At 41.4% G+C, this 15,028-nt stretch overlaps 1 protein-coding gene across 1 annotated transcript in view; it reads left to right on the top strand.

The window, feature by feature from the left end:
* Positions 1–12,218, top strand: part of LOC116984763 (anoctamin-9-like) — a 75,466-nt gene extending 63,248 nt beyond the window's left edge. The window contains exons 10-14 of the mRNA XM_033039126.1: positions 1,766–1,913; positions 3,795–3,911; positions 10,351–10,444; positions 11,009–11,121; positions 11,992–12,218. Of these exons, the coding sequence (XP_032895017.1) occupies positions 1,766–1,913; positions 3,795–3,911; positions 10,351–10,444; positions 11,009–11,121; positions 11,992–12,046 (527 nt within the window). The 3' untranslated portion in view covers positions 12,047–12,218. The remainder of the gene's footprint in view (positions 1–1,765; positions 1,914–3,794; positions 3,912–10,350; positions 10,445–11,008; positions 11,122–11,991) is intronic.
* The last annotated feature ends 2,810 nt before the right edge of the window (positions 12,219–15,028 follow it).

Genomic DNA, 15,028 nt, shown 5'->3' with positions numbered 1-15,028 from the left:
GAGCGGGCGATGCCTTTCCTGGGTCGCCGCGCTGGAACTCCAGTATGCTGGGACCGCCGATAAGAATATTGTGGAGCCGCGGTTCTGTGGAGCGGCCAGCTGCGACGCTGAACGTTACACCTCGGAGCCTGGGATCTCTCGCCGAGATCGCCAGTGTGTGGAGCTTCGTCAAACGCGGTCTGTTGGCTTGGAAGCCGCGGTCTCCGGTGGGAAGGCAGCCGTTCCTGGCACCCCAAGCCGCTGGGGGTTCTCCCGACGCCGGAGCACCATCACCCGGCGAGAACATCGGGCGCCGTGGCGGCGACTGTGGAGGCCTCAATAGGCCCGACTTTGGGTGGACAAGAGGATGGGGACTGGACTTTGTGCCTTCCCCCACAGTGGGAATCACTGTGGGGGGATGTTTTTGTGTTGAACTTCTTTTTGAATGCTATGTTGTATTTTTATTAGTGTGCTGCAAGGACATCAGAATTTCCCCTGAATAAGGGGATTAATAGTTTAATCTAATCTAATCTAATCTAATCTAACCAGTCAATGGAAAGACTATACATGATAACAATTGTGTCATCCAGTGTGAGGATACATGATCAAGGGAATTATGTTTAGTGCAATATTTTGTGCAAGATAAAGTCCTTTAAAGTCTGATTAAAGATAGTCCGAGGGTCTCCAGTGAGGTAGATAGTAACTCAGGACTGCTCTCTAGTTGTTGATAGGATGATTTAGTTGTCTCAGTTTTTTGAAAAATGTACCCCCTCGGCTCTCCTTTAAACATCCTTCTTCTCACTTTAAACCTAATCTTAGGCACCCCAACCAGGGGGAAACAGACACTGGGAAAACAAACCCAGGCTATCCAAACTCTCCATATAACCCAAACCCTTCAATCCAGATAACCTTGTGAATCTATTCTGCACTCTCTCTTGCTTAATTTACGTATTTCCTATAGTGTGATGACCATATCTGCATACCATACTTCAAGTGTGACCAACATTTTGTTCAACTGTAACATTACATTTCAACTGTATCTTCTTTTAAGCAATACCTTGGCCAATGAAAACAAATATGCCACAGCCTTCCAGTCTTCCTCTGTTCCAACTTTCAGGGAATTATGTACTTCTATGCCAAGGTGGTCAACATCACTTCCCAGGGCCATACTACATTCATTATGTATGTTCTGACCTTTTTTAACTTCTACAAATGCATCACTTTGCACTTGTCCAAGTCAAAGTCCGGCTGTCATTCTCTTACCCAATTTTCCAGCTGCAGCCTTAGACAACATTCTTCACTGCCACTGATTTTTATGTCATATACAAACGTACTAATCATTTCCATCTAAATCATTAATATATGACAAACGGCAAAGGATTCAGTACTGATCCCTGTAGCACATAATTGGTCACAGAATAGAGTGTCACAACATTTAAGATGCATCTAGACCTGCACTCAAATCACCAAAGATTAGTAGGTTGAGGACCAAGTGCTGGTAAATGGGACGTATAGATAATGGTTGGCATCGACATATTGGACTAAAATACAAAATAACGGTAATGGTTGCATTAAGTGTCAATATGTATTCCAGTTGGTACTCCTGAATATTAAGAATATTATTTGTAAATGCTTCGATCAAATGTGAATTGCATCTTAAGCAATGGACCAAGGCCAGATGATATCAATAAAATTATTAAGAACAATAATAAAGACATGAGAAAATATTTAGCAAAATAGTGACAATAAGAAAATTATGAGTGACATGTCTTTGTGTCTGCTGCAGGAATATGGTTCGAAATTCTCGAAGTAATTGGGGTTCTTGCTGTTATTGGAAATGGATTGGTGATATCCTTCACATCAGATTTCATTCCTCGACAAGTGTACCTTTACATGTCTGGTCCATGTAAGCATCCACATCATATCAAAATTGAGTGAGTATATCAATTGAATTGTAAAAATATAAACTACATATAATCTGTTAAAGGGAGTATATTTTTGAATGTGTACTATCATTGAACATATAAGAAGATGCATTGGAATGAAACAACGTTACAGACTTTTGAAGTATATTGCCTCAATGAGTAAAGTATCCTCTGCCTTTTTGTTCATGTTGTTTTTACAATCTAAGCTGTCTTTTGGACTGCATACATACCAGATATATCAGATAAATAATAGCAAGCTATTTGTGTTTCCTGGCAAAACAACTTGTTATCCAAACCTTCAACACTGGTTTCAGGCATACACATTTGGCACCAGAGCATTTCCCGCTCAGTGTATCTTGTGTATTTTGTCTACTTTCTTCAATATTTTGACACCTGTTTTGTATCTGTAAAATGGTCACAGCATCATTGTTCTAGTTTGATAACATTTCTTTGCAGTGTAAGCTTTAATATCCATACCATTCTGGTAAATATACACTTTTCTCCCTCCAAGGTCACTATACCGTTACGAGGTTGCTAGACTCAGAAATGCTCACAATATTCTGGGTGTGGCTTAACCAGGGTTTTATATAGCTGAATTGTAACTTTTGCCATCATCTATTCTTATCCTGCAAATATTTAGCAACCATATTCCATAAGCATTTTGATTATTTTCCATACCTGCCCATGAGCTTTTGATCATTTATGTTCAAGTCTCTTCAAACCTGCTAGTTCTTCATCATTTCTCACAGTTTTGGTATTGGTTTATTATTGTCATGTGAACTGGGATACAAGGAAATACCTTATTTGTATGCTATTCCAGTCAACTCATAACAAACATGAGTACAATCAAGCCATACACAAGTACAACGCATAGCACGAAGATAAAAAATAACCAGGGTGCCGAATATTGTTTATGCTGTAACATTGCAGAGAAAGTGCAGATAAAAATGGTGCAAGGTCCATAATGAGGTATGTTGGGAGATTGAAACTACATCCTTAGCTTATAAGGTCTTTTCAGTAGTCTGATAACAGTAGTCAGAAACTGATCCTGAATCCGTTGGTACGTTTTCAAGTTTTCTATTTTCTATACAATGGGAGTGGGGAGAAGAATGAATGAGAAAGGGTCCTTGATTATGTTGGTTGCTTTCTTGGAGCAGTGTGAAGTGTACAATGTAGTTGGTGATAGTGGTTGGGGTTAGAGGCTGGTTTGTGTGATGGACTGGACTACATCAGTCACCCCTGCCCAAGGCTACTATTCGTGTGGTCTTGGGCAGAGTAGTTGGAATTCAAGTTGTGATGCAATACATTAGGGTGCTTTGTATGTTACAAATTACGAAATTGATAAATGTTGTTGGACACATTCAATTTTCCTTAGTCTTCTGAGGAAGTAGAGGCATTGGTGTGTTTTTTAATCTGTAGTGTCAGAGTCAATGTTGTTGGACCAGGTCACATTTGTGATATTTATGCCCAATAACTTGAAGTTCTTAGCCATCTCCACTTCAACAACATTTATGTGGATCATACCTTTTGTTTATCAAATATCAATATACCTCTGCCTGAAATATATTTAAAATCTCTCCTTCTGCTGCCCTTTGACGAAGAGTGTTCCAAAAACTCACTATTCTGAGAGAAAAAAAATCATCTCATCTTGTCTTAATAAGGCATTCTGGAGACTTCTATTTTTCAGTAAATTCTCATCTTTGCACTTTGTGAGACTCTATTGTGAGAAAGTCCATCTTTTTTGGTCATGACTTTTATTTCCTTTCCTGAACTATGCTGTGCCGACTACTTGTTATATCTGTAAAAGGCTTAAATATATTTTGCTACGTTAATAGTATTGTTAAAGTGCACATTTTATCACACAATTGATATGTAATATTTATTTTACAGTTGTATGACTGGGTACGTTAATTACAGTCTCTCTGTGTACCATCTGAAGCATTTTGAGAAAAGTATTGATCATTTTAAAGGATCACACGTCTTGAACTATCCGATAACTCATTGTAGGTAAGATATTGGACCATTTCCTTACAAGATATTTGCTGCTATTAGCCCAAAACGTTGACACGATTCCAATTATGATCCTTGATTAATTCAATCTGTGTTTCAATTTCACCATACAGAAGGTAATTAAAAATGAGTTGTGCACAAAGGCAAAGCATTTGGGGAGCTACAAAGGGAATTTGGAGTATGTGTTCACAGTTTCAGCAGAAATGGGTCAATACATGATTTAAAAACCACATGAGATGCTTTCCCTTATTAATCAAAGCCTAGAATAGCAGAAAGGCATGTCAGAAGTTCCCTGTGCATGGAACTGCATGATAAATGAAACAATTTGTCAGGTAAATCTTTAGACGATTTAAGTCACAAAGTACTTTACATAGAACGTTGAATTGTAATCGATGAACATCAGCCTGATGTACAGTGCTCTCCATAATGTTTGAGACAGACCCATCATTCATTTATTTGCCTCTGTACTCCATAATTTGAGATATGTAATAGAAAAAAAAAATCACATGTGGTTAAAGTGCATATTGTCAGATTTTAATAAAAGGCCATGTTTATACATTTTGGTTTCACCACGTAGAAAATACAGCAGTGTTTATTCATAGACCCCCCATTTCAGGGCACCATAATATTTGGGACACAGCAATGCCATGTAAATGAAATTAGTCATGTTTAGTATTTTGTTGCATATACTTGGTATGACTGCTTAAAGTCTGCGATTCATGGACATCGCCAGTTAGACAATAGACAATAGGTGCAGGAGTAGGCCATTCTGCTCTTCAAGCCAGCACCGCCATTCAATGTGATCATGGCTGATCATCCACAATCAGTACCCCGTTCCTGCCTTCTCTCCATATCCCTTAAGTCCGCTATCCCTTACAGCCCTATCTAACTCTCTTGAAAGCATCCAGAGAACCAGCCTCCACCACCCTCTGAGGCAGTGGATTCCACACACTCACAACTCTGTGTGAAAAAGTTTTTCCTCATCTACGTTCTAAATGGCTTACCACTTATTCTTAAACTATGGCCCCTGCTTCTGGGCGCCCCCAACATTGGGAACATGTTCCTGCCTCTAGCATGTCCAAACCCTTCATAATCTTGTATGTTTCAATAAGATCGCCTCTCATTCTTCTAAATTCCAGAGTATACAAGCCCAGCAGCTCCAACATATGACATTTCTGCCATCCCAGGAATTAACCTCTTAAATCTACGATGCACTCAATCAATAGCAAGAATGTCCTTCCACATGTTTGGAGACCAAAACTACACACAATACTCCAGGTGTGGTCTTACTAGGGTCCTGTACAACTGCAGGAGGACCTCTTTGCTCCTACACCCAACTCCTCTTGTTATGATGGCCAACGTGCCATTCGCATTCTTTACTGCCTGCTGTACCTGCATGCCTACTTTCAGTGACTGATGAACAAGGACCCCCCAGATCCTTGTTCATCAGTCCTTTTCCCAACTACACCATTTAGATAATAATCTGCCTTCCCTGTTTTTGCCACCAAAGAGGATAACCTCACATTTATCCACATTAAACTGCATCTGCCGTGCATCTGCCCACTCACCCAACCCGTCCAAGTCACCCTGCATCCTCATAGCATCCTCCTCACAGTTCACACTGTCACCCTGCTTTGTGTCATCTGCAAATTTGCTAAAGTTACTTTTAATCAATTCATCCAAATCATTAATATAGTAAATAGCTGCGGTCCCAGCACCGAGCCTTGCGGTATACCACAGTTGCTGGGTGTCTTCTTTGGTGATGCTCTGCCAGGCTCGTATTGCAACCATCTTTAGCTTATGATTGTTTTAGGGGCTAGTCCCCTTCAGTTTTCCTTCAGCATATAAAAGGCATGCTCAATTGGTTTCAGATCAGGTGATTGACTTGGCCACTCAAGAATTGACCATTTTTTAGATTAGAAAAACTCCTTTGTTGCTTCAGCAGTATATTTGGGATCATTGTCTTGCTGTAGAATGAACCGCCGGCCAATGAGTTTTGAGGCATTTGTTTGAACTTGAGCAGATAGGATGTGTCTGTACACTTCAGAATTCATTATGCTACTCCATCAGCAGTTGTACCGTCAATGATGATAAGTGAGCTACAGGCATGAGATTTCTTCATGGATTTCCGCAGATTTCGCTATAAATGGCTTTCTGCAAGACAGTGGGAGCGGGACTGATGATCAAGGGCGCTGATTGGACGAGAGGGATGTCAGTCAGCAGGCAGTTGGAGGGGGGACATGATGATTCAGCGCGATGGTTGGAGGAGGGAGGCGTAGGTCAGAGGCAAAGATACTAGAGGAGCTCCTCTAGTATCTTTGGTCAGAGGCGGGAGTGGGGAGGGGGCGGGATTGAGGATAAAGAGCAGTGATTGGAGGGAGACGTCCGGGACAATGCAAGGTCTGGTGGAGCGAGGCGACGGGGCTGGGTGCGCAGTTAGCGCAGGTAGCAGCAGTCCCGGGGGACAGCAGCGCGAGAGTGGGCACTGGGCTGGGAAATGCCGGGGAGCGGCTGCAGGACCGGGGCCTTGTCATTATGAATAAGCGTTTTAAAGCAAGTAGAGGGAGTGAGCCCTGGTGAGCAGAGGGGGGAAACTCTGAGTGTGAGTAAAGGTGAGGGGATGGCTCTGTGGATGTGAGCAGTTCCCTGTGAGTGTGAGCAGTGAGGAGGTCCCTGTGAGTGAGCAAAGGTTAAGGATTTCCTGCAAATGTGAGTAGTGAATGGGGTCCCTGTGAGTGTGAGCAAAGGTGAGGTGTTTCCTGTGAGTGTGAGCAGTGAAGGGGTCTTTGTGAGTGTGAGCAAAGGTAAGGGGGGAGGGTCCCTGTGAGTGTGTGTAGTGAGGGGTTCTGTGTGAGTGTGGAAGGCCCTACAAGAAATTAAGGGTAAATAGGTGTGAAAACTGTAATTTCAAGGTACAATTATCACTACAAATTCTGGAATCCTACCAGGGGGCAATGCTCCATGGACTCCCATCTCTCTTCCCCTTTTTTCAGTTTTTTCCTCTCATGCCAGGAGCTAGTACTTTCAGCAACCATACATGCCCAGGCCATAACACCCCCACCACCGTGTTTCACAGGTGACATGGTATGCTTAATAAAGGCCAATTTTATACATTTTGGTTTCACCATGCAGAAATTCCAGCTATGTTTATACAAAAACTGCATTTAATAAAATCTGACAAAAGCCCTCCTCAATCTCGTTCCTCCTTACCTCTCTGAACTCCTCCAGCCTTACACTCCATCCCAAACTCTCCGATCCTCTTCTTCCCCCTGCTCTCCACCTGCCCACCTATGCAACTATGCAACACTAATGCAATTATCAAAAAAGCACATCAGCGCTTCTACTTCCTGAGAAGATTACGGAGAGTCGATTTGTCAAGGAGAACTCTCTCTAACTTCTACAGGTGCACAGTAGAGAGCATGCTGACCGGTTGCATCATGGCTTGGTTCGGCAACTTGAGCGCCCTGGAGAGGAAAAGACTACAAAAAGTAATAAACACTGCCCAGTCCATCATCGGCTCTGACCTTCCTTCCATCGAGGGGATTTATCGCAGTCACTGCCTCAAAAAGGCTGGCAGTATCATCAAAGACCCACACCATCCTGGCCACAAACTCGTCTCCCTGCTATCTTCAGGTAGAAGGTACAGGAGCCTGAAGACTGCAACGACCAGGTTCAGGAATAGCTACTTCCCCACAGCCATCAGGCTATTAAACCTGGCTCGGACAAAACTCTGATCATTAATAACCCATTATCTGTTATTTACACTTTATCAGTTTATTTATTCATGTGTGTATATATTTATATAATGGTATACGGACACACTGATCTGTTTTGTAGTAAATGCCTACTATGTTCTGTGTGCTGAAGCAAAGCAAGAATTTCATTGTCCTATCAGGGACACATGACAATATACTCACTTGAACTTGAACTTGTCCACGATGGGTTTCAGAGCCTTCAGCCATTCTGCCCCTCGCCTCTGGAACTCTCTTCCACTATTTATCCATACCATAGAGTCTCTTCTAAAACCTCCCTCAAAACTCACCTATTCAGACTGGCCTATCCCACGTAACTCCACTTTCTATCAAATTCACGGATATGTTGTTTTTGTTTCATTTTAATTATATATTTGTAATTTGCTTGTTTTAACTAAGGTATCCTTGAAAGGCAACCATGAATAAAATGCATTATTATTATTATTATTATTATTATTATTATTATTATTAATGCGCATTTTAACCACATGTGATTTTTTTTTCTATTACAAATCTCAAATTGGGGAGCACAGATGCAAATTAATAAATTATGGATCTTTGTCCCAAACATTATGGAGGGCAATGTGTGTGTTCTTATTATCCAGATGGTCCAGAGCAGAGTAGAATGTCAGTGATACAGCACCTGCTGTTGATCTGTGTGATAATAGGCAATTTGAAATGGTTCAAGGTCATTTCTGAGGCAGGAGTTGATTTGAGCACTAACTGACTTCACGAAGCACCAATACTTTGAATGCACACCCCTGTAAGTGCTGTCGGAGTGTAGTCATTGTGACAAATCACTATGCTCTTGGATACTGGTGTGTTAGATGCCCTTTTGAAACAGGTGGCAACGTCAGACTGCAGGTGAGAGATTGAGGATGTCCTTGAATACTCAAGGATTCCAGTTGGACTGCACGGATCTTTAGCACTCAACGAGGTACACAATCATTCCCTGCAAATTCATCACCAAAATCCAAGACCTAGGCTTCTAGGCCTCCGTTAGCAACTGGTTCCTTGACTTCCGCATTGGCAGATCTCAATCAGGCCCACACTACATCTCCTCTTCACTGACCATCAATGCAGGTGCAACTCAAGGCTGTATGTTTTAACTCTTTTCACCATGACTGTAAGGCAAAGCGCAGTTCCAGTGCTAAATCTACCAAAATCACCACTGTTTTTGGACGTTCATGGATGGCAATGAGTCAACATGTAGGCGAGAGATAGAACACATGGTTGAATGGTGTCACAACAACAACTTTTCCATCAACACCAATAAAACAAGAAGTAATCATTGACTTCAGAAAGAGGAAGACCAAGTTCGAGTTTTGATTAATGGGTCAACGATGGAGAGAGTTCACAGCTTCAAATTCCTGGGCATTAACATCTCGGAGGACCCGACCTGTGTCCAGCATATAGATGTAATCATGAAGAAGGCACACTAGCACCTGGAGGCTTAAGGACATTCAGCATGTCACCATAGACTCTTATAAACTTCTACAGATGCACTGTGGAAAATATCTAGGCTGGTTGCATCATGCCATGAAACAGTAATACCAACTCAAGGGAACACTGGAGGTTACAGGTAGAAATGAGGAACTGCAGATGCCAATTTACACATAAAGACACAAAGTGCTGGAGTAACTCAGCAGGTCATGCAGCATTGCTGGGGAACAATGGTGGGTGATGTTTTGGGTGGGGAGCCTTCTTTAGACAGGTTGCAAACAGTGGTGGACTCAGCCTGGTCCATCACGAGCACAGTTCTCCCCACCATTGAAATCTACAAGGTGGATTCTGTCATCAAGGATTCACACCATCCTGGCCCTGCCTCTTCTCGCTGCTCCCATCAGATCTGAAATCCTACATTACCAGATTCAGGAACATCTACTTTCCTACAACTATCAGAGTCTTGATCAGACCTGCACAACCCTCGTCCTACTTAGGCAACAGAACATAACAATGAGATGTTGGGTGACTTCTGGCTGCGCTGCAATGTAAACCAAAACTTCTGCCTTTTAACTTATGTTTTATTCATGAGTGTGACATGGAACAGGCCACCACTTCTATGATGGAAAATTGTTAAAAGCTGTAACTGGGCTCTCCCTTTCTCTCCGAGAAACTTTAAACAACTTTTTGCAAGTTTGAAAATTCACCAACATGTGCAACAGCTTTCAATTATAAACTGTCCTAGTGTAGTCTCTATCTGAGTCTTCAAGAGCAAATGCCGGGAACTGGTCTTCCCCTCAGTCATGTGCATTTCATATCTTGCATCTTTGAATTGGTGCATTTGATAGCCAGATGCTACTTTACCACTGTGGTTCATCTTTGCCTGTGCCATTGTTATTTCCTGGGTCTCTGAGTGGGGACGGTTGTTAGTCATGTGGGAAGGGAACTGGTAACAGGAATATATATAAATCAGTTAGATCTTACCCAGAAATGGTTAAGGGAAGTGGTAGTTGAAGAGGTGGTTTTGATGTGAGCATTTGTTTATTTTCGGTGTTCTCATATGTTACAAGATCTCCACAGGTATGATCTCTATCCACATTACCATTGTTACTCATTTGTAGATGCAGCTTAAAATAATGTGAATCCCAGGTGTTCTCTGGCGTATATATTTGCTTGATATTTCTGACTGAATCAGATTCACAAAATTTGACCTTAAGACGTATCATCTGTCTCTTGTCCAGGTATCGAGACTACAGAAATGAATATACTCAAGAGCTTACTGTCCAGTTTTGGCAAATTTCTGCTGCTCGTTTGGCCTTTTTGGTGTTATTTGAGGTAAATAATGTGTACCAGGTCAGATCAGAGATAAGTACTAAAACCTGTTTTAATACTGCATTTCCCAGTAGTAATAGTAATTTCTTGTAGTAATTAAGACACCTGTCTATTGATCTCCAAATTGAGACAAATACATTTTAACCGCTGATCCTCTGCAGAGTAAATAGTAACAAATATCTGAATATAACCCAACTGATATGAATCTGTAGCAAAAAGAAGAGCAACTAGAAAAAACTAGCAGGTTTAGCAATATCTATGGAGGGCAATGGACAGTGGATATTTCAGGTCGAGGCCCATGTTCTAGAGACCCTTTGTCTCCACGCAAAATGGCAACAGTCCATTACCCTCCACAGTTGTTGCATGGCCCGCCAAGTTCCTATAGATGCTCTCCTTCTTTAGCTGCTCTCGTTTTTTAGCTACAGATTGCAGCTACAATACCTGCAGTCTCTTGTCTCAATGTGAAGTGTTGTCTTCTTGGATATTATGCATTTCTGTTACACTAGTATGCCTTGATGTAAACACATAGTGAGAAAATTGAAACAAGATATTTCATATCTGTTTTAGAATATTGCTGTTTGCATCAAGTATCTTGCAGCTTGGTTTATCCCTGAAGTTCCAGTTGGAATCCAAAATAAAAATCTACGTAGGACATATGAGCAATTAAAAGAGGAGCTGAAGTAAGTTTTGCTGCGCTAATAATGAGCCCTTGGACCTTGGGAGAGAGGGGGAGGTCTGCATTTAAGGAGAGCACATGACTATAATAGTGCAAACATGGTCTGTTTGGATGGATTAGGTAGACTAGGTAATAGTGCTGTAAATGTTGGCTAAGATTAATTCTTATCATGGCAGTAACTTAATCATGAAAACATACCTGGCATTACTAGAAATATAATTCTGAAATTACAAGTATGTAGGTGAAGTTAACAGAATTCTGATTTGATAGACCTGATTTGGGAATGTTTTTGGTGGTTGTATAAGCTTTCCAGCCCTGTGACATCTGAAATAGAACACTATAAAAAAAATTTGAATGTCATAATGCCGGCTTTTACTTCTCCAAATACCCATGTAGCTTCATATCCTTTAATATCCTTAGTAATAAGGCAGATATTTTGCCAAATCAGAATCTTTAAAAGGGACAATGGGGTAAATGATCATTTAATCTGGTTTTGGATGTTATTGGTTGAAGGTTGACCCAGGATAGTCTAAGAAGTATTCTAATACAAAATAAAAATTATGCTTTCAAACTAAAAATTACCTCTAGACTCTTGTTGATAAGTTATCATACATTCAAAAGGGAATGAAGTGAGAAGCAGGAAGTTACAAAGTGAGTAGGAAAGAACTGCAGATGCTGGTATAAATCAAAGGTAGACACAAAATGCCAGAGTAACTCAGCGGGTGAGGCAGCATCTCAGGAGAGAAGGAATGGGCGACATTTCGGGTCGAGACCCTTCTTTTGAAGAACCGCTGAGTTACTCCAGCATTTTATGTCTACCTTCAAGTTACAAAGTGAAATATTTTGAACTTACTTTTTTATTTTTCCCTTTTAGGATGATTGTTCCGAGAAGCCCAATGACTTCATTAGCTCACCAATTGACCGTTTAATCATGAACAATGCGAAAATAAAAGTATTGTGCCAAAGCTGTTTACCAGAAAAAATTATTTGACAACATGTCTGATGACTTGTATTACTTTACTAGTTTAATAAAACTTTGTCAAGCAAATATGATTTAAAAATATACCATATTTGAAACAATTAAATCCTGTCAGTGAAAAATGTCTCATTCATTTATCAAACTGGGCTGCAGGTCAGAGAAGCAAGATGCTCTCCAATGCAATGCCATCAAGCTGATCAATGTTCATATTCCAATGTATGGGTTCAATGTATTCATAAATCTAAGATTAAGGGTCTCGACCCGAAACATCATCCATTCCTTCTCTCCAGAGATGCTATCTGTCCCTCTGAGTTACTCCAGCATTTTGTGTCTATCTTTGGTGGAAACCGGCATCTGCAGTTCCTTTCTACACACCAAGATAAATTCATATCTGCCATATGGAAATCCTTCACTACAGTATATATCAATTGTTAACCTAATCCACTTCTCCGTGGATTGTCACCTTGTCGTGGTGGAAAAGCTTGTCTGGAGCTATGCTCCTGGTAGGGCTACCCATGGCAGTAAGGTCGAGGGAGAGGTCTTTGATAAAGAGCAATCCAACCAAGACCTCAACGGTGGAACAGGTGGAGGACGATGGCTGACCTTAGAGGAGTGTCACAACGGCGGGGAAGGCAGATGAAGGCTGCAGCAGAAAAGGGTCTCCGGTCGTCTTGGTCTCCATGCCACTGGATCCTGACCCAGATCTGTCAAGGACCGTGGGGTGGCTGTCTGTGCACCAGTCTCCACATGTTAAACCAAGTCACGCACAGGCGTGCTTCATACAGGGAATAGCACCCTGGAGACACCCATGGTCAGCCATGACCGAAGGGGGCCTAAGAAGAAAAAGAAGAACCCAATCCATCAAATCCAGGAGACAACAAATGCACTCTAAATATCTTTCTTGGAAGCCTGTAAGATTTCACCTTGGAATATGACTGGGTTTTGAGCCACGTTGTGGGTTTGGAGATTCCCACTAATTCTACCATTAGCTTTGCATTACCTTCTGTCCCATGGAAAGCATGAGAGATTGGTAGCTGCTAATCTCATATATCTGAGAGATGGTTTGCACCGCATTTAGAAATTCCCATAATTTGTGTAAAGCTACAATCCCTGCAGTGATTGAGCCGACATTCAAATAAAAATAAAAATAAATCGGATTTCTTCTATTCTATGTAGCTTACTGGTGCTAATACAGCTAATTATTTTTGATCAGGAGGCTGTTATTTTGCAAGCCCCACTTACCCTTGTGTTTTGCCTTTTTCAGATGAAAAACACAAATCAGATGAATGTTAGAAAATACATTAAACTAGAAATTCATTGACACTTGGATTGTTCATCAGTGACCACTAAGCAATGATTTTTGTGTAAGACACAGCTGCAAAATTCTTTTGCGCACAAAGCCTGAACTTGTAAGTGGTAAAAGAACTTTCCATATCCACTTGTGTGGATAACAAGGAGGTTCATAGGGAAGAAAAAGAACATATTTGGATAGGTGCCTCAAGAGTTCAGCAAAAAATAAAAAGCTGGAAGAACTCAGCAGGTCAGGCAGTGTATGTGGAGGGAATGGACAGACCACATTTTGGAAATTTCTTCCAGCACTTTGTTTTTTGTCTCAAGATTCCAGCATTTGCAGTTTCTTGTGCCTCCACCACGAGTTGAGTCAGGGTGTTGTAGGTAGGGGAAGAGGAATCACAATTAATTTTTAATTCGTTAGTAGTGACCAACCTGAGGGAGGGGTCCCAAAATAAGTGCTTGGTAGACCTAAGGGAGAGAAGGTTGGCAGAACCATACTTAACAGGGTACCGAGTCATCCTCAAGTATTACGTGTTTTGGCATAATTGTTTTGCCAAAGCAAGTATTGTGCTATGAAGACACCACAGTGGCACAGCGGTGGAAAAGCTGCATTACAATGCCAGAGACCAGGTTCAACACTGGGTGATGTCTGTACAGAGTTTGTAAATTCTCCGTCACTGCATGGGTTTATTCCGGGTACACCGGTTTCCTCCCAAATTCAAAAGACGTATAGGTTTGTAGGTTAATTGTTTTTTTGTAAAATTGTCCCTTGTGTGTAGAATAATGTTAGTGTACGGGGTGATTGCTGGGCGTTTGCGGACTCAGTGGACCGAATGGCCTTTTTCTGTACTGTATCTCCAAAGTTTAAAGGTGAGGAGTTTGATTTGCACATGGGTGGACAAAGGCTCGAGGTGAAAAGACCAAATGTTGTAAGAAGGAGAGAAGGCGCATGAATTAAGAAGCCAGAGAAGCGGTAAAGGTGGAAGGGGATGGGGGGAAAGGGTGGTGGGTTAGTGGGAGAAATGGGTGCACTTCCAGGTGAAGGATAGGTAAGGGAGGAGGAGGGGATGCTTTGGGTTAGTTACCTAAAGTTGGTGAATTCAATGTTCATACCATTGGGTTATAAGCTACCCAAGCAAAATGAGGTGCTATTTCTCCAGTTTATGTGTGGCTTCACCCTGCCAATGAAAGTGGCCCAGGACAGAAAGGCCCACATGGGAAACAGAGTTAAAATGATTATCAGCTGGGAGATTCAGTAAGCCTTGGTGGACTGAATCTAAGCGTCCGGCGAAATAGTCACCTAGTTACCGATTTAGTCTGGAGGCTTAATTGAAATAATTATTCCAAGTCCATCCAGCTTTAAAATCCTTTAAATTTCCCCCATGCTCTTCCTTAATATTGGTGGGCTTTCTATTTGCCAGTGTTTGTTCTAGAATGTCCTCATATGTAAGTAATAAAGCTATTCTTGGAAAATGCTTGTTAAATTTGCATAAGGAGAAAAAGCTAAGCCTTCCCAATGCCTACACACAAAGAATGGGGAACCTGGCCAAACCGTGGAAGAATCACATTGCCAATGTAGAAATTTGTGGAAATCACTATAAATTACGGTTCCTGGTCCAAACTGAGCTCAATTGAAATG

This window comes from Amblyraja radiata, chromosome 20 (assembly GCF_010909765.2).
Source record: "Amblyraja radiata isolate CabotCenter1 chromosome 20, sAmbRad1.1.pri, whole genome shotgun sequence".
In the NCBI taxonomy this organism is placed as follows: domain Eukaryota; kingdom Metazoa; phylum Chordata; class Chondrichthyes; order Rajiformes; family Rajidae; genus Amblyraja; species Amblyraja radiata.
The sequence above is the reverse complement of the archived record's forward strand: the minus strand, read 5'-3'. Positions and strand labels throughout refer to the sequence as shown.